Source organism: Barbus barbus (assembly GCF_936440315.1).
Source record: "Barbus barbus genome assembly, chromosome: 41".
Classification (NCBI taxonomy): Eukaryota; Metazoa; Chordata; class Actinopteri; order Cypriniformes; family Cyprinidae; genus Barbus; species Barbus barbus.
In genome coordinates, this window is record NC_136719.1 from 472,625 (window position 1) to 497,613 (window position 24,989).

At 41.6% G+C, this 24,989-nt stretch overlaps 1 protein-coding gene across 1 annotated transcript in view; it reads left to right on the forward strand.

The window, feature by feature from the left end:
• Window positions 1-24,989, forward strand: part of LOC306860470 (calcium-responsive transactivator-like) — a gene marked incomplete at both ends in the record, with an annotated part of 95,566 nt that overhangs the window by 11,189 nt on the left and 59,388 nt on the right. The window contains one exon of the mRNA XM_079402204.1: window positions 16,785-16,869. Coding sequence (XP_079258330.1) covers window positions 16,785-16,869 — 85 coding nt within the window. The remainder of the gene's footprint in view (window positions 1-16,784; window positions 16,870-24,989) is intronic.

The window sequence follows — 24,989 nt, forward strand, 5'->3', positions numbered from 1 at the left end:
GTGGCCTGTATACAGTAGCCAGTACAAACATCACAGGGGATTTATCATTAACACTTGTTTGTTTGGATAACGTTATATGAAGTACCATTATTTTGAACGATTTATACTTAAAACCCGACCTCTGAGAAATGCTGAAAATATTGCTATAAATTGTAGCAACACCTCCCCCTTTACCTTTTGGACGCAGTTCATGTTTGTAACTGTAATCTTGGGGGGTAAACTCGTTTAAAGTAATGTAGTTATTTGGTTTAGCCAGTCTGTCTGCTTCCTGACCTGGGCCCCAGTTAGTGAAGTAAGACTATGTGCCATATTTCTAGAGAGAAGAGCGGCACCACCCCAGGAGGGATGAAGACCATCTCTTTTCAACAGGTCAGGTCTGCCCCAAAAATTCAAAAGTTCACACACCTCTTTAACATTATTTTTAGTGATCTACGCCTGGCAAAGTTGAACATCATTAGTGCCGGCGTGAATAACAATCTTACTGAATTTACGTTTAGCATTAGCCAGCACTTTTAAATTTGCCAAGATATCAGGCGCTCTGGCTCCCGGTAAACATTGGACTATGGTGGCTGGTGTCTCTATGGTGGGCTTTTACACACACAAGGAATTTGTCTTGATGTTAGGAGCTTCCAGTACTGAAGGACAAATATAGTGCAGACAACATATATATAGGTAATAAAAACACTAATAATGAAGAGAATAGACAATAAATTCTAAATAACAAAAAATATACAGAAAAGAAAAATGTCCATAGACAGAACTGTGAATGTGCATATGTCCTATGTACAGATGAAGGCTTGATGAGTTATTTACAGATGTAGAGTACTGGGGTGTGTTATGTGTTGTTCAGGTGGGATATGGCCTGGGGGAAAAAATTGTTCTTGTGTCTGGCTGTTTTGGTACTGAGTAGTGATGTCCGGTCCGGATCTTCTTAGTGAACCGGTCGAACCAGTTCACGAAATCGGACCAAATCGTTTGAAACTGTTCGCGTCTCCAGTAAGCGCTAATCCACAAATTACTTAAGTTATTCATTTTTTTAAAGTGCTTTTCGGATCACCAGTACACTGAACCGAGAACCGTTTCTTTCGGACACCGAATTGAGAACCAATGATCTGATGATACTACTGGCTAGTAATTTTTCAAGAGGACGAAAAGCATGTTATCCAAGTATTTTGTTAAACATTAGAAAGTGTGATAATATAAAACATTTAATTTATTTTTTTAAAAGATGAATGTATCTAATCTGTGTACTTTGTTCAGTTGAAGATTCGGTTAGGTTATAGGCCGAATGGGTTTTGTGAGGGATATTGGACCTAATTAAGACTTTTTTGTTTGATAGGAATAAGGGATGATTTATGAAATACCTGTGCTGTAATTATAGTTAATGATGACACATTCACAAATTGAGTTTGTATGAAACAGAACTGATGATGAGAACGAGCAGAGCAGCTGATACACTGAATGCGCGTGCAGTGTGCCGGTTAGAGCGGTTCTCATTCTCGAGTCAAGAATCGGTTGCAACGGTTTTCAGATCGGATCACCAGTACACTGAACCGAGAACTGTTTCTTTCAGACATGTCCGATTTGAGAACTGATGAGCTGATGATACTGCGCATGCGTGATTCAGCGAACAGTGATTGTCTACTATGACTGACACAGCATCTCTTAACCAAACTAGTTATTTTGGACAACTGATTCTGTGCTAATGCTATATGGCGCGGGTAAACCGAGGCCCTGAATGAGGGCGAAACTTACGTTTATTTAATAACAAACAAATCGCAATGGATTTTGAATAGTATGGTTTCTGTGCTGATGACAACTAATTTATTCACTTTATATCTTCAAGACTTAAATCCTCGTATGCACATCACTGCCTGTACCTATATTTCGGGGCTTGCAAAACTTAATTGTAAACTTTAAAGATCATGATTATGATGTTTTAACTGACTGAAAGTTATGGTTACTGACTGAATACACATTATATTTGAATGTGTATTTTCATCCCGGGACGTAAGTTTATATTATTACGTCATCGCGAATGACGTCATTACGTTAGGGCGTAAAAGAACCGATGAACTGTTTTTTTTTTTTTAACCGGTTCATTGAAACGAACTGTCCAAAAGAACCAGTTCACGGAAAAGAACGGGGCTTCCTATCACTAGTGCTCAGTGATCTGTGGCGCCGGCCAGAGGGCAACAATTCAAAGAGAGAGTGAGCTAGATGTGAGTGGTCCAGAGTGACATTCTTAGCCCTTTTCCTCACTCTGGAGATATAAAGATCTTAGAGGTTGGTTGAGGGGCACTGGTAATCCTCTCAGCAGTCCTGACTGTCCGTTGTAGTCTTCTGATGTCTGTTTTGGTAGCTGAGCCAATCCAAACAGTTATAGATGAACACAGGACAGACTTGATGATGGCAGAGTAGAACTGTTTCAGCAGATCCTGTGGCAGGTTGAACTTCCGGGGGGGTAGGTGAATGTGTGGAGTGCAGATCAGAGCGGGTGCTGGGTGTCAGTCTGGCCCTTTCAAATCGGCAGTAAAACACATTCATATCGTCAGCCAGTTGTTGATTCTCCACAGACTCTGGGGTCTTGTACTTGTTGATGTTCCTCAGACCAGTCCATACTGATGCCGGATCGTTGGCTGAAAGCTCTCTTCTCAGCTTTTCAGAGTAGTTTTTTTAGCCACTCTGATCTCCTTTCTTAGTCTGTTCCTGGCCTGGTTATACTTGGTTATATTTTATCCCCACATCTGTAAGCATCCTCTTTGGCCTGACAAAGCTGTTTATCATTATTGAATGATAAGAATGTCCTGGTGGGGATGCACATATCCTCACAGAAACTGATATATGAAGTTACAGTCACTACAAGCTCATCCAGATCGGTGGCAGCAGCTTCAAAAACACTCCAATCAGTAAGGTGGAAACAGGCTTGTAAATCCCGCTCTGCTTCATTAGTCCATCTTTTAACAGTTCTTAATACAGGTTTAGCTGATTTCAGTTTCTGCCAGTAGGTCGGTATAAGATGAACTGATGAGTTATAATTATGTATTATTATTATTATTGTTATTATTATTTACCAAGGGCCAGTCACACTATACTTTTCAGTCCTTTACCTTCGATTTGTGCGGATGTGGGAGACAGGAAATGCAAGCTCACGCAGATTTCACTTTGTTCCAAAGTTCAACTTTGAAGATATCTCCAACAGAAGATCAACAGGTCACAACTTGACCTCTTAGCTAATTAAAAGAATGCAGAGTTTAAATCTGCAGGATTGCAGCATTTCAGTACAGTGCAGTAGATTGCATATTTTTACATTTCGGATGAATATAAACATGCTATAAATGTGACATACTATTGACACTAAACTGATCTAGACAATGACATCTCTGAACTCAATAATGAAATGCCTTTTCAATGAAAATTGAGTGTTTAATCTTATTTTTATACATAACTGACACTCTATCCTCCAATTTGATACTGTTAACTGCTTTGACACAATCTGTATTGTTAAAAGCGCTATATAAATAAAGGTGACTTGACTTGACTTGACATCATATTATGACCATTGCAGTGTTCGTAAAAATTTTGCTTGCTCAAAGTTTAGTGTGACCACAGCTTTAGGGTGGGAATCTTTGGCAGCCCGTGTAAAAGAAGAATGCTGTTTGTGTGACAAATTAGAAACGGGAGACGCTGAAGGATCTATTGGCGAGAAGGTATTTTTAAAGGTGCCATAGAATGCATTGATACAATATTTTAAATTGTTCTCTGATATCTACATAGAAGGTATGTTGCTTTAGGTAAGTGCAAAAATTCTCCAGAAACAGTTTTACATGTGCATTTACAACCCTAGGCAGGGCTCGCAAAATTTCTAGCCCGACGTCCCCGGGCTATTAAGACCATAAAACGTTTTAAATACGTTAAATGGTATAAGAAATGTCTTAATTGAATAATTTCAAGAGGTCTTACAGTTGGGGACGGAAAGACAAGAATCGCGATGCAGCTGGATTAAACTTCAAAAGGCAATGATGTCATTGAATAAATATGAGCGCTGCACATTTCAAAGTCAAAACACGGCACGGATGTCTTTATGTGAATGTAGGCTATCTGAAGGATACCGACTGTCCCCAGAAACGTGTCGTTGGCATTTTTATTTCATCTTACCTATAATGCCTGATAAAGCAGTATTTATGAGCGCGGACGGTGCTGCTTTGTGTACAGTTGCTAACAGAGAATTTCCCTGAGGAAAATAACATTGAGCCGCTCCTAAAGCGCCACCTCGTGGCAGAGAATGAATTTTCATTTCCAATAAACCTTTCTTGCTGCTTATGGTCAGGTCAATGCAAATATCGACCCATGTTTTTAAGCAGCAAACACAGTGTTGTAAATGAGAAAGAAGTTAATGTGCCTCCTAAAAATCTAAACAATTAAGACGTTTTAAATTAATATAATACTATATATGCTTGATTTATCCCTTTTCATAAAAATGTTCCATAAAGGCTGAAATGCTGTTGTATAAGATTTTTGTTTTTGTGAAACCTGTATCTGAACTGTAAATCATGTCATTTTATGGCTTAATACTGTATGTTACCATTAACAATGTCCAACCCCACTCATACTGTTCATTTTACTTGTGCAACTCATAAATGGGTCATAAATTGCCTTAAAAAAAAAAAAATTCTGCAGATACCCTGTAAAGAGTGAAATAAAATTCCTTCCTTCATATTTGTTGATATTTGTGTATTGAAATATTTTTTATTGACATTTAGACTCCTATCTAATTTTCTATATTTAAAAATTGTTTATATATATTTAAATTAATTTTCGGGCTACCAAAATCTGAAGAGTACCTTCCCGAAGGCTACCAGGGATTTTGAAATTTTGCGAGCCCTGCTAGGATTTCTCCCCAGAATGAAACGGTCTGTTATTGGCTTATGTGGAAGGGTCATGAATAATAATGTTGAGCTCTGCTCTGATTGGCTGTTTCACAATGCGGCTCAACGTTGAGCTCTGTTCTGATTGGCTGTTTCACAGTGCAGCTAATTTCAGTAGCTCACAGGAAGGAAACACAGGGAAAATATATATTTCAATTCTTTCTCGCACAGTTATATCATTGGCTAATTATACTGTAAATAAAATGCGGGCATCAGGGAGCCACTATTAATATGCTGGGCATTGAAACTGTTTTAAATGCATGATTGCATTTTACTACTACATTTACACGATTGCTTTTTTCGAGATTCGCTATCGCACGTACTCTGTTTATACTATGGAACGGCAGTACTTGCCACACATTTTACAAGATCAGGTGCTTGTCAGTGGTGCTCAGGATCTGTAAATCATTCGCCATCATCCTCAGTCATCTCTCCTTACTCTGTTTATGTGGTAAGTGAAATCTTATGCACTGCAGTGTAACAGGCTACCGCTAGCTGCACCAACCCATCCCTGCACTTCACATCCTCTGCACAGCCTGGAACATAACATTTATTTCCATGACCGGCCATTTTCACTGTTGTCCTCGCTTGTTTCTTCACAATACCTGCAGAACTTCTGATGGTTCGGCTGGCCTAGAACATGGGCGGGTATATGCAAATGTTGGGGGCGTAACTATTAGTGATCCGACTGTTACGTAACAGTCGGTGTTATGTTCTGATTTGCCTATTTTTCAGTGGTCTTTTTTATTCACAAAATTTACATAAGAAGGTGGGGTAACACTTTAGAATAAGGTTCCATTTATTAACATTAGTTAACAACATTAGTAAACATGAACTAAGAATGAACAATACTTCTACAGCATTTATTAATCTTAATGTTCATTTCAGCATTTACTGATGCATTATTAAAATCACAAGTTGTGTTTGTTAACATTAGTTAATGTAGTGTGAACTAACATGAGTAAACAATGAACAACTGTATTTTCAAGATTCAAGAGTTTCATTAACTAACATTAACAAAGATTAATAAATAGTGTAATAAATGCATTGTTCATTGTTTGTTCATGTTAGTTAATACATTAACTAATGTTAATAAATGGAACCTTATTCTAAAGTGTTACTGAAGGCGGAAACAATGGTGTTTGAAGCTCACTGTATGTCATTTCCATGTATGGAACTCTTATTATTCAACTATGCCAAGGTTAATAAATTTTTCCATTCTATGGCACCTTTAATGGGGCAAACCAGAAACAAAGTCAAAGAGCATGCAAGGGTCAAAACCAAAAGAAACAAGAGTCCAAACAGTAAATCTGAAAGACAAACCTGAGACGTTAGAACAGAACAACAAATGGGCAGGGGTCGAAACATGGGGTGGATCCAAAATACAGGAAAATGCTCAGAATTGCAATACAGATATTGGCATGACTTCGCAAAGAATGAATAGCCCAGGATGTCTGTATGTACAGTGAGCAAGCAATGGTGAAGAAAGACCTTCATGTGTGGCATGTCAAAATTCGAGAGAGGGCTCCCTCGCGTGGCTGGTGGAGGGAATAGCAAGCTCAGGTGACAGTTTGTTGTTTGTTAACCACTAAACAGGACATACTGTATGTAACAGGACATAGCTATTGTATGTTGTAGGCTATTTGTAATGTGCAGGTTCTGTACATTAAAAAAAATAAAAATAAAGAAGCCACAATAAAATAATAATTTGTTGTACAAATATAATAAATATAATAAAAGAAAAATAATTAAAAAAAAATATATATATATATATATATATATACTACAAATGGAAATTGCATTAAAATGCTCTAAAATCTAATTTATTTTATTTATTTAGTCATTTAGCAGACGCTTTTATCCAAAGCGACTTACAAATGAGGACATAAGAAGCAATCAAAACCAACAAAAGAGCAACAACGTGCAAGTGCTATTACAAGTCTTGGTTAGCCTAACGCAGTACAGATAATTATTATTATTATTGTTATTTTTTAATAAAAAGACATAGATAAAATACAATTAGAATAGATAGTGCTAGAGTTAGAGGGTCAAGTAAAGAATAATTTAATAAATAATAATTATTATTTTAATAAATAATAATTTACAGATAGAAATGGCAAAGTGCAAAAAACATTCCAAAACATTTTACTACTTTCACTGCACTACTAATAACTTGTCAAATTATTTTACATGTGAATGCATTATTTGAAATACCTCTTGAATTTATACTTTTTTACATTTTTAATTTCTTACAAATATTCAGACCTACAGTACCCTCCAAAAATATTGGAACACTAAAGACAAAATTGCTCTGTTGGCTGTGGAGTCAAGACATTTACAAATATGATTAAAGATGAATATGAGACACAACTACAGAATGTCACATTTTATTATTTGGTGATTCAACACATAGATATTTTACCAGCTAAGAAGTTCAGCACTTTTAGAGTTCATCCCTCTATCTGATGTGAGCATAAGTATTGGAGCAGTTGCCTCACAGGTCTTTCTAAGTGATCAGCGGTGTCCTGCTGCATTAATTCTTCAGATATTAAAAGCAGGGAATGTGTCGTATCAGTTATATCCATTACTTCTGTATTCTGAATCTTGCATTCGATGATGACACACAAACCAGGATGAAGATGAGGGAGCTGACTTTGAGAGAAAAGCAAGCAATTTGGATGCTAAAAGCAAGAAGATGCTCTGACAATCTACTGTCCTCAGGAGACTTTGACACAGAATTACAGATGCTACACAGCAAGATGCAAACCTCTGACCAGCACCAAAAATAGAAAGGCAAGATTAGAGTTTGCAAAAAAAGCACAAAGGTGAGCCAGAAGAGTTTTGGAACTGTGTTTATGGACCGATGAGACAAAGATGAACCTTTATCTAAGTGATGGGAAAGCAAAAATGTGGAGAAAAAAAGGGAACTGCAATGATCCCAAGCATACAGCCTCATCTGTAAAGCATGGTGGAGGTGGTGTCATGGCATGGGCATGCATGGCTGTCTCTGGAACAGGCTCTCTCAACTTTACTGATGACTTAATGTATGATGACAGGAGCAGAATGAATTTGGAAGGGTACAAAACCATCTTGCCTACCAGTATTCAAGAAAATGCCACCAGATTCATTGGGAAGTGCTTCATATTGCATCAGGACAATGACCCAAAACACCCTGCCAGTTTAGTCAAGGAGTTTATAAGGGCAAAGAAATGGAAAGTCTTAGATTGCCCAAGTCAATCTCCAGATTTAAATCTGATTGAACATGAATTTCAGCAGCTGAAGAGGAGAGTAAAGGCAGAAACTCCCCAAAACAAGCAACAATTGGAATTGGCTGCATTAAAGGCTGGGAAAAGTATTTCAAAGGATGAGAGCAAGAGTCTGGTGATGTCTATGGGTCACAGACTCACTGCTGTGATTGTGTGCAAGGGATCTGCAACTAAATAATAGCTTTTAATCTTTTATATCTGCCTTATGTTCAACTGTCCCAATACTTATGCTTACATCAATGAGTGGGATGAACTCTAATAGTGCTGTTCTTTTATTTGGTAAAACATATATGTGTTGAAACGGCTAATAATTATAATGCAGTTTGCCTACAGAGCAAACAGGTCTGTGGATGATGCAGTCAACATGGGACTGCACTTCATGCTGCAGCATCTGGACAGACCAGGGACTTATGTGAGGATCCTGTTTGTGGACTTCAGCTCTGCTTTTAACACCATTATCCCGGAAACCCTTCAAAATAAACTAACTCAGCTCTCCGTCCCCACCTCCGTCTGCCAGTGGATCAACAGCTTCCTGACAGACAGACAGCAGTTAGTAAAGCTTGGCAAATTCACATCCAGCACTCGAACCATCAGCACTGGAGCTCCTCAGGGCTGCGTACTCTCCCCACTGCTCTTCTCCCTCTGCACCAACGACTGCACATCTAAAGACCCTTCTGTCAAGCTCCTGAATTTCGCAGACGACACCACACTGATCGGCCTCATCCAGGACGGTGACGAGTCTGCTTACAGACAGGAGGTTAAGGAGCTGGCTGTCTGGTGCAGTCTCAACAACCTGGAGCTTAACACGCTCAAAACGGTGGAGATGATCGTGGACTTCAGGAGAAACCCCCCTGCTCTCCCCCCACTCACCATCATGAACAGCACCGTGACTGCAGTGGAGTCATTCAGATTCCTGGGCACCACCATCTCTCAGGACCTGAAGTGGGATATTCACATTGACTCCATTGTCAGGAAGGCCCAGCAGAGGTTGTACTTTCTTCGCTAGCTGAGGAAGTTCAACCTGCCACAGGACTTGCTGAAACAGTTCTACTCTGCCATCATTGAATCCATCCTCTGCACCTCAATAACTGTCTGGTTCAGCTCAGCTACCAAATCTGACCTCAGAAGACTATGGAGGGTAGTCCGGACTGCTGAGCGAATCATTGGTACAACCCTCCCCACTCTCCAAGAACTGTACTTATCCAGAGTGAGCAAAAAGGCTGGTAAAATCACTCTGGAACCCTCACATCCAGCACACAACCTCTTTGAACTTTTACCATCTGGTCGACGCTACAGAGCTCTGAGCACCAGAACGACCAGACACAGGAACAGTTTCTTCCCTCAGTCAATACATCTCATGAACACTCAATAAATAAACGTAGAACACACAATTAATACATTATCCATTCACCACACTCACTTATTTTATTTTCTCATTTCTAATTTGCACATACTTGACCTGTACATACATAGTCGCCTATATTATATATTATATATTGTATTTTTTATTTTTTTTTGCTGCTTTGTACATTGGTCATTGGCTATTTCCTGTTATTTTGTTTCATTACCTGTGTCCTGTCCTGTCCTTCCTGTGGAGCTTCTGTCACTACAACAAATTCCTTGTATGTGTAAACATACTTGGCCAATAAAGCTCATTCTGATTCTGATTCTGATTCTGATTCTAATAAAATGTGACATTCTGTAGTTTTGTCTCTCATTCATCTTTTAATCATATTTGCAAATGTCTTGACTCCACAGCCAACAGAGCAATTTTGTCTTCACTGTTCCTATACTTATGGAGGGCACTGTAATATTCAGCAGTTCACCAGAATAATACATACATGCATACAAAAATATATTTGATTAGCTCTTAAAGTAAAATAACAGTAACATCTGGATTAACATACATTTCCTCATACTTTGTATTTTTTCTATTTTAATATCTAGAAGTGGGCTTATCAGATGTGTGAGTTTATAGGGTCGCTTCCCCTAATGATGCATAGACAGGGATGTTAATTGATTCCATCATGTTTATTTACAGTGCTGCTTGGTTGCCTGCTAGTCTTTCTTTGTTGTATTAGGCCTTTTTCACACACAGTCTGTAACAGTAGTGCTGCTGTTGCCAGCGGTGGCCCCGCTCATGTTCATTTCAGTTCATTTCAATGATTACAGCCTCACGCTAGCATATACAGGGGTTGGACAAAAAAAAAAGTGAACACCAATTATCATAGGGTTAACATTTGTGTCCAATGAATTGTCCATATTCTCTGGGTAGTATATTAGTGTTGTATAAGTTGTGTTCAGCAGAGTTTAGTACAAGCTATGGGTGAAATGGGTGAAGCTGGAGCATCTGTAACCTTAACAGCCCTATTGTTTGGTGTATTAAGAAAAACAGTCTTTATGATTTTGACAGCAGACACAAAGCACAGCAAGACTTTGTCAGCAAAGAAGATTAGTGGGCAAAAGTGAATGATGTGAACGTCGAAAACTAACAAGTGTGTCCAAACAAAACAGAACGGTTACAGTTTATTTCGATAGTCCACTATAGGCAGTCTACAAACTATAAGTAACTTTGCAACTATGTGTCAACTAATTCTAATTAACTTGCAACTACATGTCTACTAACTCTCAGAGTAGACTGTTAGGGTAGGTTTAGGGTTAGTAGAATGAGTTGACATATTTACATTTACATTTAGTCATTTGGCAGACGCTTTTATCCAAAGCGACTTACAATTGGGGAATACAAAAAGCGATTAATCTTGAAGAGGCAATCAGACAGAGGAAGTGCTCGTAACACCAAGTCTCATTCATTGTTCAAATAAGTACAAGCTAGTAAGGGAGGGAGAGAAGGATAGAGGGAAAGATTAAGTTTTTTTTTTTTTTTTTTGAGTTTAGGATGAAGTCAAGTACTGTCGAAAGAGATGAGTTTTCAGTTGTTGCTTGAAGATTGACAGAGATCCAGCATTCCGGAGAGGGATGGGAAGAGTATTCCACCAGCCAGGAATGGTGAACGAGAATGTTCTGGTGAGTGATTTTGAGCCTCTCTGTGATGGTACCACAAGGCATCGCTCACTAGCAGATCTCAGACTTCTGGAGGGGATGTAGGTTCATAATAGTGAGTGGAAGTAGGAGGGTGCTGAGCCTGTGGTAGTTCTGTATGCAAGCATCAGTGTCGTGAACTTGATGCGAGCTGCCACTGGTAGCCAATGCAAGGAGATGAAGAGAGGTGTAACATGCGCTCTTTTGGGCTCGTTGAAGATCAGTCGTGCCGCTGCATTCTGAATTTGTAGAGGTTTGATTGTGTTTGATGGCAGACCAGCCAGAAGAGCATTGCAGTAGTCCATCCTAGAAACGACAAGGGCCTGGACAAGAAGTTGTGCAGCATGCTTTGTCAGAAAGGGCCTGATCTTTCTGATGTTGTGTAGTGCAAACCTGCAGGATCGAGCAGTCTTTGCAATGTGCTCTTTGAAGGTCAGCTGGTCATCAAAGATTACACCAAGATTTCTGACCGAAGTTGATGGGGTAATCATTGATGAGCCTAACTGAATCGTGAAGTCATGCCGTAGAGTCGGAGTGGCAGGGAAGACAAGAAGCTCCGTCTTTGCCAGGTTGAGCTGTAGGTGATGTCCTTTCATCCATGCCGAAATGTCCGTCAGGCAGCCTGAGATCCGTGCAGCTACCGTTGGGTCATCTGGTTGAAAAGAGAGATAGAGCTGTGTGTCATCGGCATAGCAGTGATAGGAGAAGCCATGTGCATGTATGATGGGACCCAGCGATGTAGTGTATGTGGAGAAGAGGAGGGGTCCAAGAACCGATCCCTGAGGAACTCCAGTGACCAGTTGATGTGGTTTGGATACCTCCCCTCCCCAGGCCACCCTGAAAGATCTACAGGTGAGATAGGATTCAAACCAGCGAAGTGGAATCCCAGTGATGCCCAGTGATGAGAGGGTAGACAGGAGAATCTGATGATTGACAGTGTCAAAAGCAGCAGAAAGATCAGCAGAATGAGGACTGATGATTTGGAATCGGCCTTAGAAATTCGCAGGGCTTCAGTGACTGAGAGTAGCGTTGAATGGCCACTCCTGATACCTGACTGTTTACCATCCAGTTTGTTGTACTGTGAAAGAAACCGTGAGAGCTGGTTGGAGACAACTCGTTCGAGTGTTTTCCCTACGAATGGAAGGAGAGAGACAGGTCTATAGTTTTCTAAAAGAGAAGTGTTTAATGTAGGTTTTTTGAGCAGTGGGGTTACCCGAACCTACTTGAATGCTGTGGGGAAGATGCCTGTGAGGAGAGATGTGTTGATTAATGTGTGTGAGTGCCGGTAAGAGTGTGGGAGAGATTGTTTGGAGAAGGTGTGAGGGGATTGGTTTGAGAGGACATGTTTGTAGGATGGCTGGAGAGGAGAAGTTTGGATACTTCTGCCTCGGTGAAGGGACAGAAGGAGAAGATGGGAGTTAGAGCAGTGGATGTGGTTGATTGGAGGTCCTGTGGAGTTGAGAACTGATTGTTCTAGTTTTGTCTGTGAAAACAGTGGCAAAGTCGTCAGCGGTTATCGAAGTGGTGGGAGGTGGAGGAGGGGGACAGAGGAGAGAATTAAATGTTCTGAAGAGATTACGCATGTCTGGAGCGCTGTTGATCTTGTTGTGTTTTGGAAGTGTGAGGATTTGGCTGTGTGGACTTCAGTAGAGAGAGAAGAAAGGTTAAGGTAGAGCATAAAGTGTGAGTAGCTGCATTCACATCCAGAGATGAGAAATGGGTAGGCGAGGGAAGAGAGGAGGATACTACAGAGGAAAGAAGGGAGGGGGAAAGGGAGCGTAGGTTGCGTCTGAAAGTAACCGGTAAGGGAGATGGTGGCACCTGGGTAGCAACATGTAAAGTAAATGTAATGAAGAAATGGTCAGAGATATGTAGTGGTTGTACCAGAATGTTATCTGTAGTACAATTGCGTGTGTAAATTAAGTCGAGTTGTTTACCTGATTTGTGCGTGCTAGTAGTGGTGAGGCGTTTGAGATCAAATGAAGCTAGGAGTGAATGGAAGTCTGTAGCATAAGGCCTGTCTAGGTGAATGTTGAAATCGCTGAAGACTAAGAGTGGAGTGCCATCCTCCATGAAAGAGGACAGCAGTCCGTCCAGCTCATCTAGGAAGGTGGCTAGAATTTGGCTAGGGGGACGGTAGATTACCACAATCTGGAGTTTTATAGGAGCTGTTACAGTAATGGCATGAGATTCAAATGAGTTGAGATTGCCTAGGGGAGAGTGGGCTGAGTATTTCCAATTGTTTGAAATGAGCAGACCAGTGCCCCCACCCCGGCCAACTTGCCTAGGGGTATGAGAGAAAGAGAAATTGTGAGCGAGAGCAGCTGGGGTTGCTGAGTCTTCTGGACGAATCCAGGTCTCAGTCAAGCCCAGGATGCTGAGTGTGGATTGTAAGGAAAAAGCAGAAATGAAGTCGGCTTTGTTGACAGCTGACTGGCAATTCCAAAGACCCACAGAGAAAGAAAGAGGTGCAGTGGAAGATGTAGAGATAGGGCGCAGGTTAGCAGGGTTACGTAGCCTTCTGCGTGTGTTTTTAGAGCGAGATTGAGAGAGAACCGGAATGGTTTGGAAACACATGATAGAGGTGGAAGGATAGAGGATAGAAAAGTGTGAGGAAAGATTCAAAACGATACTTAAGTGTGTGCTCGGTGTCGTTGCTCGGTTAAAGTCGTGGAGGAAAAAGTCGTCTGTCTTTACACTCGTTGGTCTTCACATGTGGAGGCTGAGGACAACGGCTGAATGCTTCCGCGTCAGCACTCGGACATAAAATAAATACAGTCAAGGAAACTAGAGTGAAAACAGCTGTGGCCGGCTTCTGATCAGCCCAGCCAATAAGGTTAAAGGACTGCTAATAGCTCAAGACGAAACTAACACTTTGTACAATCACACAGGCTCGTTCTCAGCTGAGGCGCAAATTATTCTAATTACCAGTAAGTGCAATCAAACATAAAAACCTCAACGAAAATGCAGAGTAGAAATAGATAGGAAACTAACTATTCCTTCCTAGCAGCAAGTAAATAATTTAAACAATAGAACTGGGACCAAGTATTTAAAACACTTACGCGAGATGTCGTCCGTCTCTTCTGGTGACTAATCGGCTTTTCCCGATTAGTTTCCCGATTAGTTTTCACATATACTTGCAAAGTTTCTCATAGTCAGTGTGTTGTATGTTGTGGACCCATCATAATAAAGTGTTTGAAGATATTAAGCAAACAGTCTACTAATACTCTAATTAGGGCTGTCAAACGATTAATCGCAATTAATTGCATACAAAATAAAAGTTTGTGTTCAAATAATAAATGTGTGTATACTGTGTATAAATATTATGTATATATAAATATAAACAAGTATATCTTTATATTTAAGAAATATGAACGTGACTATATTTATAATTTGTTATCTATAAATATAAATATTTTATTTTTAAAAATAAAATTTTTCGTAAATATATGCATGCATAAGTGTGTATTTATATATACATAATTTTTATACACAGTACACACACATTTATTATGTGAACACACTTTTATTTTGTATGCGATTAATCGTTTGGCAGCCCTAACTCTAATGACTGCTAGTTGCAAAGTTACTTACTGTTAGTAGAATGTCGAAAGTGGACTATCAAAAGTGAAAGTGACGTTACATGAGGCCAAGCATGGTTAACCCATCCAAAGTGCGCACACACCGTGAACACACACCCGGAGCAGTGGGCAGGCATTTAAGCTGCGGCGCCCGGGAAACAGTTGGGGGTTCGTGCCTTGCTCAAGGGCACCTCAGTCGTGGTATTGAAGGTGGAAGAGAGCGCTGTACATTCACTCCTCTTACCTACAATTCCTGCCGTAACCTTTGGGTTACGAGTCCGACTCTCTAACCATTAGGCCATAACTGCCCCAAAATAAAGTGTTACCAACAGAACTATGGCAAACCTCAATATTCACTTCGAAGTTCCTGTTTCCACAGAAACTGACCACGGAGAAGTTCACGAAACCAGCATCCATGTAAGAGCTGTACCTGCTTTAACTTTAATCACAGACACTAATGCTAAAAGGTGAAAAATATGGAGTCATGATCATGAAACCTGGACAGGTGGAGTAACAACTTCAACATCTGCCATGGTCAGAGAAATCACCATCTTGAATATTATCTAGGTTAACTGAATATTATCAAACCTTTATGGTTCGTTTTGGAGAGAGGAGAGAGCAGTAGATTCTCTGAAGCAACTGGCAAAGGTTTTGATAGACAACATTCCATCGCAGACTGTTCAGAGGTGGTATGAATCTACATTTCAGGCTGCATTAATTGTGGCAATATACCTCAATACAGAAATGTTTCCCTCATATTCACATGATTTTGTCCAACCACTGTGTATATATGGTAAACCAGGTCATAATCATGTCCTGTGATTACTGACAGCATGCCACATATGCTGTTGTTAGATTCTGAGTAGTAAATAACCTAAAAATGAAAAAACCTTAATGTGACATTCTAGGCTTGTAGGCAACAATCTTGATTAGGTTGCGGGAGTGCATTTGAATTTGTTCTGGTGTGTCAACTGGGTTTCCATCCAACTATTTTGTTGCTCATTTTAAAAGTGCGCATAAGATATCCTGAATGGAAACACTTAAAATGTCAACACTTAAAATTCTCATACAAATTCATTGCTCTAGGCAGAGGTGGATTACCTAGCATTTTGCATTCGTTTGCAATGACTGGCCCAATGAAGTATTGCATACAACTGCTCAAACAAACAGTTAGACGAAATGAGTCTGGGGACGAATGGGAATAGCCGTTTGAGCCATTGTTATGTGTGTTATAGACCTTAGTCATGGTAGACGCCATATTGGATTTTATGAAAATGATGCTGTAAGGCAGGGGCCACCAGACACGATCCTGGAGGGCCGGTGTCCTGCAGAGTTTAACTCCAACCCTAATCGAACACACCTGAAGCAGCTAATCAATGTCTTACTAGGTATACTTAAAACTTCCAGACAGGTGTGTTAAGGTAAGTTGGAGCTAAACTCTGCAGGACACCGGCCCTCCAGGATCAAGTTTGGTGACCCCTGCTGTAAGGGATAGATTTACAGTCTTATCGATGGCATACATTGGTCCTAGATCAAATGTTATTCACAACTTTCAACTGTTTTTTTCAACAGAATTTTTCTCTACTGAAAGTTGTAAAGACAAGTACATTGTTGTGAAACAACAGTACATTGAACACACTGTACCTCTATGCCTCACAGCATCATTTTCATTCCTGTAAAAAAAAAAAAAAAACATGGCGGTACCCTGACTAAGGTCTGTTGCACTTCTGCAACATATTTGTATTATTGCTTTGTTACAGCAAATACAGTTTTTCTCAGAGCATCATGAAGAGGCGGTCTCCCTCAAGATGACACACATAATGAAAGAATTCACATGTTCGTTCTTCAAGCTTTTTTTTTTAGAAATGCGCATGACAAATGCTAAACATTTTGGATGGAAACTCAGCTCATTGCTGAGTTATTGAACCATTGGCTTGCTCTTACCAATGATGTCTCTTGCATCTTCCCAGGTATCAGCAGATATTGCACAGAAACTTGGTCTACCTAGCAACAATAGCAGACTCTAATCAGAATATGCAGTCTCTATTACCAGCGGTATGTTGTGACTGGAAGCTTTCTTTCTTTCATGCTTTCTTGCTTTCTTTCTTTCTTCCTTTCTTTCTTTTTTTTGTGTGGTGGGATGACGCAACACACAACTTTATATCAAAATCTATGCAGCATGATGCAAATTGTCACTTACCTGAATCATAATAATAAGTAAACAATCACACACAGAGTATTTGACCACAAGGGAGAGCTGCCCCCAAAAAATCCCATGGATTTTGCTGTGGAAGCAAGACGATAAACGTCCAAGTTATGTACTCAGCAGTGGTTTTCAAAATTCAAGGTGCAGGAGACTTTGCTACTTCTCAAATCTTGTTTCTTTTCAATATTCAATATACAGCATTGACATTGGTTAAAAAAAAATATATATTCAGTATTGCTCTATAAACCAGATCATTTTGAAAGTAGAGGAAAACAAACATACAGGAAAAAAGAAATGGGGGTTACTGGATGTACTATCATTAGATTACTTCCAAATGGTCTAAGAGAGGTTCCCATGTGGCTTCAAATCATTTTGGTGAGCTAAGCTCAATAAAACGTTACCATTCCATTTGAATAATATAGTTCAGGGGTGTCAAACTCAGTGCCTGGAGGGCCGGAGCACTGTAGAGTTTAGATGCAACCCTAATTAAACACACCTGATCCAGCTAATCAAGTCCTTCAGGCTTATTTGAAAACTACATGGTGTGTGTGTGTTGGAGCAGGGTTGGAACAAAACTCTGCAGGGCTGCGGCCCTCCAGGAACTGAGTTTGACACCACTGATATAGAGCATCTCATTTAGGCCCAATCCCAATTCTATGTTATTTTCCTTCACCTACCCCTTGTCCCTTGAAACAGAGTGTCAAGGGGTAGGGGTGAAAATATTCTCCTAAGAAATGGGACATCACTACTACACCGTTGCACATCATCATACATTGTCTAGCTCCTACAATACACACACACACCTATAGTGGTGAGTAAGAGCTTTACCGTTCTACATTAATGAGCAACTGACACACACACATATCGGAGATCGCACAGCTCACACATGCAGGAGCAAAGAAGCTTGTCAACGCTGCCCCATGATTTCTATTAATAACATCGTTTAAATACTGAATCGCTACTTTATATTTTCAAACAACGAGAGGATAAAATCGCTGTCTTTGAAGTAAACTCACTCATTTTAAAAAGAGACGCACAGATACACACAACTTTCATCTCTCTCTCTCTCTCTCTCTCTCTCTCAAATTGGCCATATTTGAGAAAAAGGTTTAGCGATTTCTAATTATTGGAGGGACCAGCCCCCTATGTCTCTGGTGGTTATCGCCCTGATCAGCCATGAAAATATGTTGTGGCACTATTGTGCAGTCAGTAATGATATTGTTAGCAAACTTTAGTGATTTAATTTTTTTTTTTGCAAACAATTCTGGTAACACTTTAGAATACTGTTTCTTACTTACTGCATAACTAATAAGGAATTACTGAAGAACTAACAGGTAATTATTCATTAACACATAACTCACTAATGTTAACTACTAAGGAAGATGTGTTAACTAATCAGTATGTAATACAATTTTATGATTGTGTTAAGTAACAGTTAGCTACTCAATAACTAATGTATTCTTTAATACCTCCTTAAGAACTACTATTAATTATCTATTAGTTAAGGTTTAAGAAAAATAACTACTATAAGGTAACTACTAATGAACAGTCATACACAATTAAATTGAGTTGTAGCAGTATGAAAATGCAATATTAATAAATGCAATACATTTTATAGAGGTTTTGCCTGTGTAGTGAATTGTTTTGTGAGTGTTTTGTAAGAAATCAGCTTCCGATAGGAACCCCACCACCACTCCAGTGCCATGCGATAACTTACCTTATTTTTTATATTTTATATACAGCACTGTATGTGTGCCTCCTCAGCATATACCACATTACCATTAATTCAATTCCTGTATGTAAGGCAAAGACTCAGGGAAAATTAAAATACAGGTAACCCATTAGTAATGAATTAAGAATTCTCAAATAATTCTGCAGGACTTATTTCGAACCTGAAACAGTAGGCCTATTCTAAAGTGAAAATATAGTGAAACCTATAGCAATTAATTAAGAATTATCAGATAATTCAGCAAGAATTACTTAGAACCTGAAACAGTATTCTACAGTGAAAATATAGGGAACCGATTAGTAATTAATAAATAATTATCAAATATTTCTGCAGGACTTATTTCGAACCTGAAACAGTAGGCTGTTACGGGGCTGACGAGACGTGAGACGTGCGGATCCATGTGCAAAGCTTTATTATAAAACATGGTCATACAGGCAGGGTCGGGAGACAGCAAACAGGTATGGCAGAGGCAAGACAGAGCAATCCGTGGAGCAAGCGTGGGTCGACTATCGGCGAACAGTATCCAAAGGGGCAAGGCAGAGAGATAATCCAGAGACGAGAGCAATAATCCAAACGGGGAGCGAACAGAGTTCAAACGGCAGAGGCGAAGGGTAAATCCAGGAAACACGGGCAGGGTCAGACACGGCAAGAAAGACAAGGCAAGACTAAGACTATGGCTCTGTAAAGTAGCTATCGCTAGGAGAGAGATAAATGCTAACAATACTCGGCCGAGAGCAGGAGGAAGTCTCAGGTTAAATAGTGTGTGTGATGGGGTGATCAGTGAATTCAGCTGTGTGATCCGTGTAATCAGCTGCGTGTCGTCAGTGCAATGGATTGTGGGAACTGTAGTCCAGTGTGCTGTGTGGTGTAGGAGTCCATGTGGTGAGTGAGTGACATCTGGTGGCGAGTTAACGGAAGAGCATGGCCAGGATTCGTGACATAGCCCCCCCCCCCCAAGGAGCGGCTTCCAGACGCTCCTATATAGTCCAGGAGGGCGGTGGAGCGGAGGCGGAACAGGGGGAGGGACGGAGTGCCAGGTCCGTGAGGAAGTAGAAAGACCGGGGACTGAGGCAGAACCGGCAGAGCAGGACACCCCGGCGGAACCGGAGACCAGGACAGAGCAAGAGCCCACCAGGGCGGAGTAGACGACCACCAGACCCGAGCAGAAGACCACCACGGCAGGGCAGAGGACCACCAGACCTGAGCAGAAAACCCTCGCCAGGAAGCAGACTGGGCAGGAAACCATGGCAGAGTCTGAGATCTGGGGGAAACTAGAGACAGACAACACAGGGAGAGCAGAGACAGACAACACAGGGAGAGCAGAGACAGACAACACAGGGAGAGCAGAGACAGACAACACAGGGAGAGCAGAGACAGACAACACAGGGAGAGCAGAGACCAACAATACAGGGAGAGCGGCAGGGCAGGACGAGGATTCATAGACGGCGTTTTTAGCCGTGACAGGACAGGGCGTGAGCTCACAGACGGCCTCTTTAGCCGTGACGGGACAGGGCGAGAGCTCACAGACGGCCTCTTTGGCCGTGACAGGACAGACAGTGAGTTCAGGGACGGCCTCCGTGGCCGTGACAGGGCAGACCGTGAGTTCATGAACAGCCTCCGTGGCCGTGACAGGGCAGACCATGAGGTCAGGAATGGCCTCCATGGCCGTGACAGGACAGACAGCGAGTTCAGGGACAGCCTCCGTGGCCGTGACAGGGCAGACCGTGAGTTCAGGAATAGGTGCCACCACTTCGGGAGGTTCTGCAGCGGAAGCCGCCACCTCTGGAGGCACTGGAGCAGACTCGTGGACAGGAGAGGCCTCAGGAACACAGTGTGCAGCGCACACACTCAAAATGGCGACCGCCATAACGGGAAGCACTGAGGTCAAGGGAACAGTCTCTGTAACAGCCAGGGTTGAGGCCCTGGGAAGGCCAGCTGCTCGCACTGATATCAGTGGTGGGTCCCTTATGCTGAAAACCAGACACGGAACTCGAAGGACTGACCCTAAATCTCTGGTGACAGCCTTTGGCAGCTCGGGTTGAGGAGCTGAGGCGTGGAGAGACTCTGGCTGAGGAGCTGAGGCGTGGAGAGACTCTGGCTGAGGAGCTGAGGCGTGGAGAGACTCTGGCTGAGGAGCTGAGGCGTGGAGAGACTCTGGCAATGACATGAAGGGGTGTTGTTGCTGCCGCCATTTTGCGAGTGAGTGCGGTGTCGCGTTCCTCCGCGACACCCACAGTAAAAGAAGAGTCCACACACAGCAAAGCATAGTCCATAAATTTACTGAGAGATGAACGGGGACCCTCGCGGATTAACTGTGACCGGAGCGGCTGATTAAAGCCCTCACAAAAAAAATCTATGAGAGCACAGTCCGGCAGATCAGAAAAATAGGCGAGGTCTAAGTACTCCTGAATATAATCCTCGAGCGGTCGCGAGCCATGCTCGAGGGTTAATAACAGTCGTGCAGAGTCCATACCTGGCCAATGTCCTCTTGAAAAGCCGCTGGATCCTTGTGTGGCCGAGTATTCTGTTACGGGGCTGACGAGACGTGAGACGTGCGGATCCATGTGCAAAGCTTTATTATAAAACATGGTCATACAGGCAGGGTCGGGAGACAGCAAACAGGTATGGCAGAGGCAAGACAGAGCAATCCATGGAGCAAGCGTGGGTCGACGATCGGCGAACAGTATCCAAAGGGGCAAGGCAGAGAGATAATCCAGAGACGAGAGCAATAATCCAAACGGGGAGCGAACAGAGTCCAAACGGCAGAGGCGAAGGGTAAATCCAGGAAACACGGGCAGGGTCAGACAAGGCAAGACTAAGACTATGACTATGGCTCTGTAAAGTAGCTATCGCTAGGAGAGAGATAAATGCTAACAATACTCGGCCGAGAGCAGGAGGAAGTCCCAGGTGAAATAGTGTGTGTGATGGGGTGATCAGTGAATTCAGCTGTGTGATCCGTGTAATCAGCTGCGTGTCGTCAGTGCAATGGATTGTGGGAACTGTAGTCCAGTGTGCTGTGTGGTGTACGAGTCCATGTGGTGAGTGAATGACATCTGGTGGCGAGTTAACGGAAGAGCATGGCCAGGATTCGTGACATAGGCCTTCTAAAGTGAAAAAATAGTGAATCCTTTAAGTTGGATAGTTATGGCAAGACAGTGGAGTTGGGTTTCCTTTCCGATGCAGATTTCCTACAGAACATGCGCACAATGCAATTATTTAAGATACAGGCAAAAGCATAAGGGGTGAGAACCAGAAAGGCGTAAGTGACATTTCACCAACTTTACAGGAGGGCCAAAACAAAAATGTACCATTGGTTGATCTGACTTTGTGTACTGATTTCAATTGTTTATAATAAACATTTGTACACTCATGAATGACACTATGCTTTTATCAGTAGAAAGTGCTCATCAAGAGCTTTCTTTTGCTATATATATAAATACCGTATATATAGTGTTGTGTGTTTCATGTTTATTGTTAAGAGTTCAAGTGTTCATGAGATGGATTGCCTGAGGGAAGAAACTGTTTCTGTGTCTGGTCGTTCTGGTGCACAGAGCTCTGTAGCGTCGACCAGACCGTACCAGTTCAAAGAGGGAGTGTGCTGGATATGAGGGGCCAGAGTGATTTTACCAGCCCTTTTGCTCACTCTGGATGAGTACAGTTCTTGGAGAGTGGGGAGGGTTGTACCAATGATTCGCTCAGCAGTCCAGACTACCCTCCGGAATCTTCTGAGGTCAGATTTGGTAGCTGAGTTTAACCAGACAGTTATTGAAGTGCAGAGGATGGATTCAATGATGGCAGAGTAGAACTGTTTCACCAAGTCTTGTGGCAGGTTGAACTTCCTCAGCTGGCGAAGGAAGTACAACCTCTGCTGGGCCTTTTTCACAATAGAGTCAATGTGAATGTCCCACTTCAGGTCCTGAGAAATAGTGGTGCCCAGGAACCTGCAGTCACAGTGCTGTTCATGATGGTGAGTGGGGGGAGAGCAGGGGGGTTTCTCTTGAAGTCCACGATCATCTCCACAGTTTTTAGCGTGTTGAGCTCCAGGTTGTTAAGACTGCACCAGACAGCCAGCTCCTTAACCTCCTGTCTGTAAGCAGACTCATCACCGTCCTGAATGAAGCCAATCAGTGTGGTGTCATCCGCAAATTTCAGGAGCTTGACAGAAGGGTCTTTAGATGTGCAGTCGTTCGTGTAGAGGGAGAAGAGCTGTGGGGAGAGAACGCAGCCCTGAGGAGCTTCAGTGCTGATGGTGCGGGTGCTGGATGTGTATTTTCCCAGCCTCACTAGCTGCTGCCTGTCTGTCAGGAAGCTGTTGATCTACTGACAGACGGAGGTGGGGACAGAGAGCCGAGTTAGTTTGGGCAGGAGGAGGTCTGGAATGATAGTGTTAAAGGCCGAGCTGAAGTCCACAAACAGGATCCTCACATAAGTCCCTGTCTGTCCAGGTGTTGCAGTGTGTAATGCAGTCCCATGTTGACTGCATCATCCACAGACCTTTTGCGTAGGCAAACTGCAGGGGATCCAGTAAGGATCCAGTGATATCCTTCAGATAAGCCAAAACCAGTTTTTCAAATGACTTCATGACCACAGATGTTAGAGCCACAGGTCTGTAGTCGTTAAGTCCTGTTATCTTGTGTTTCTTTGGGACGGGGATGATGGTGGAGCGTTTGAAGCATGAGGGGGACGTCACACAGCTCCAGTGATCTGTTAAAGATTTGTGTGAAGATGCGGGCCAGCTGGTCAGCACAGGATTTCAGACAGGCTGGCGTCACACCGTTTGGGCCTGGTGCTTTCCTTTTCTTGTTCTTTTTGAAGACCTGCCGCACGTCATCTTCACTTCTCATGGTGAATGGTGTTTTTTCAAACCTACAGTAGAACTCATTAAGATCGTCTGCCAGTTGTTGATTCTCCACAGTGCTGGGGGATGGTGTCTTGTAATTGTTGTCTTTCAGACCTTTCCACACTGAAGCCATGTCACTGGAAGAGAATTGGATCTCCTATGCAAGAAGTCCCTTTCCTCTCCACATTGAGAAAACTGTCTATTAGAGTGGGCTCAAAAGAATGGTTGCATGATTTTGGTGTTAATTGAGACTTTGGGTAATTAAATTTTTTTATTTTTTAAATCTTTCAGATTTAAAATCTTTAAGGAATTTCTCAACAGAAAATGTATGTTCACCAAATTGTTAACAGTTCTGCTTTCTGTGAAGAGTAGAGCTTGGAGAGAGGACCTTGGCACTGACATAACCTCCGCTTGAACCCATAATGGAAAGGTCTCAGGTGTCCAGATTTGAATGCCATAATAAAAACTGACACTTCAACTCAACATTTAAATATCAACTTTTATTTAAAGTAGTTTTTAATAATTCCTGCAAATATATCCAAATGAATAACCTAATACAAGTAATGAGCTTTGTCTTACAATCTCACGTTCTTTCACAGCGCCTGCGCAGCACCGCTTCACCTAATATATTCAGGTCATATGATGTGAAACTATTAGTCTTTTTTACTTGGTTACTTTAATAATAGCTTAGGACATTTTTACTTGTCTTTATTGATCATCCATAAAAGAGAGTGATACAGTAGTCAAGTCAGGAGTTGAGGAAATGTGGACAAGAATCGCAGCATCTTTGATATTTAGAGAGGGACATAGTCAAGCAATTACTGAGGTGAAAGATAGCTGATTTGGTGAGAGAGAAATATTAAGGAAGGAGGTAGAAGGATCAAAATGTATGCCAAAATGTCTAACAGCAGTGGAAGGTCTAAGGATGACACCAGCAATATTAACACTCAATATAGAGGCAAGACGTAAATTGAAAATGGCCGACCAGTAATAAATCTGTTTTATCAGTGTTTAATTTAAAACACTGATAAAACAATGTTCAGTGACATTATCCAATATATTTGCATATAACTGCCTCAAGAGCAAAATATAGATGAATAGTTATCATTGCAGCATAGGCTTCACCCACTGATGTTCAGTCGCTTAACGCCTGACACGTGTCTACACAAGATATGAGTGTCATGTCATAAGCAACAAGAGCTTATAATCACTGATACCGTCTACACTGCAGACACTAAAAATGCCCATTCCATTTTTGACATACTCTGACATGCTTCAAAACTTTATTAACATAACATATTTCATATATAGGGCTGCCCCCTAATAGTTCACTAACCGTTAGTCAACCAGAAGAGGCTGGTCGACCAAAATGTTATGGTCAACCAAAATTTCAAAATGTT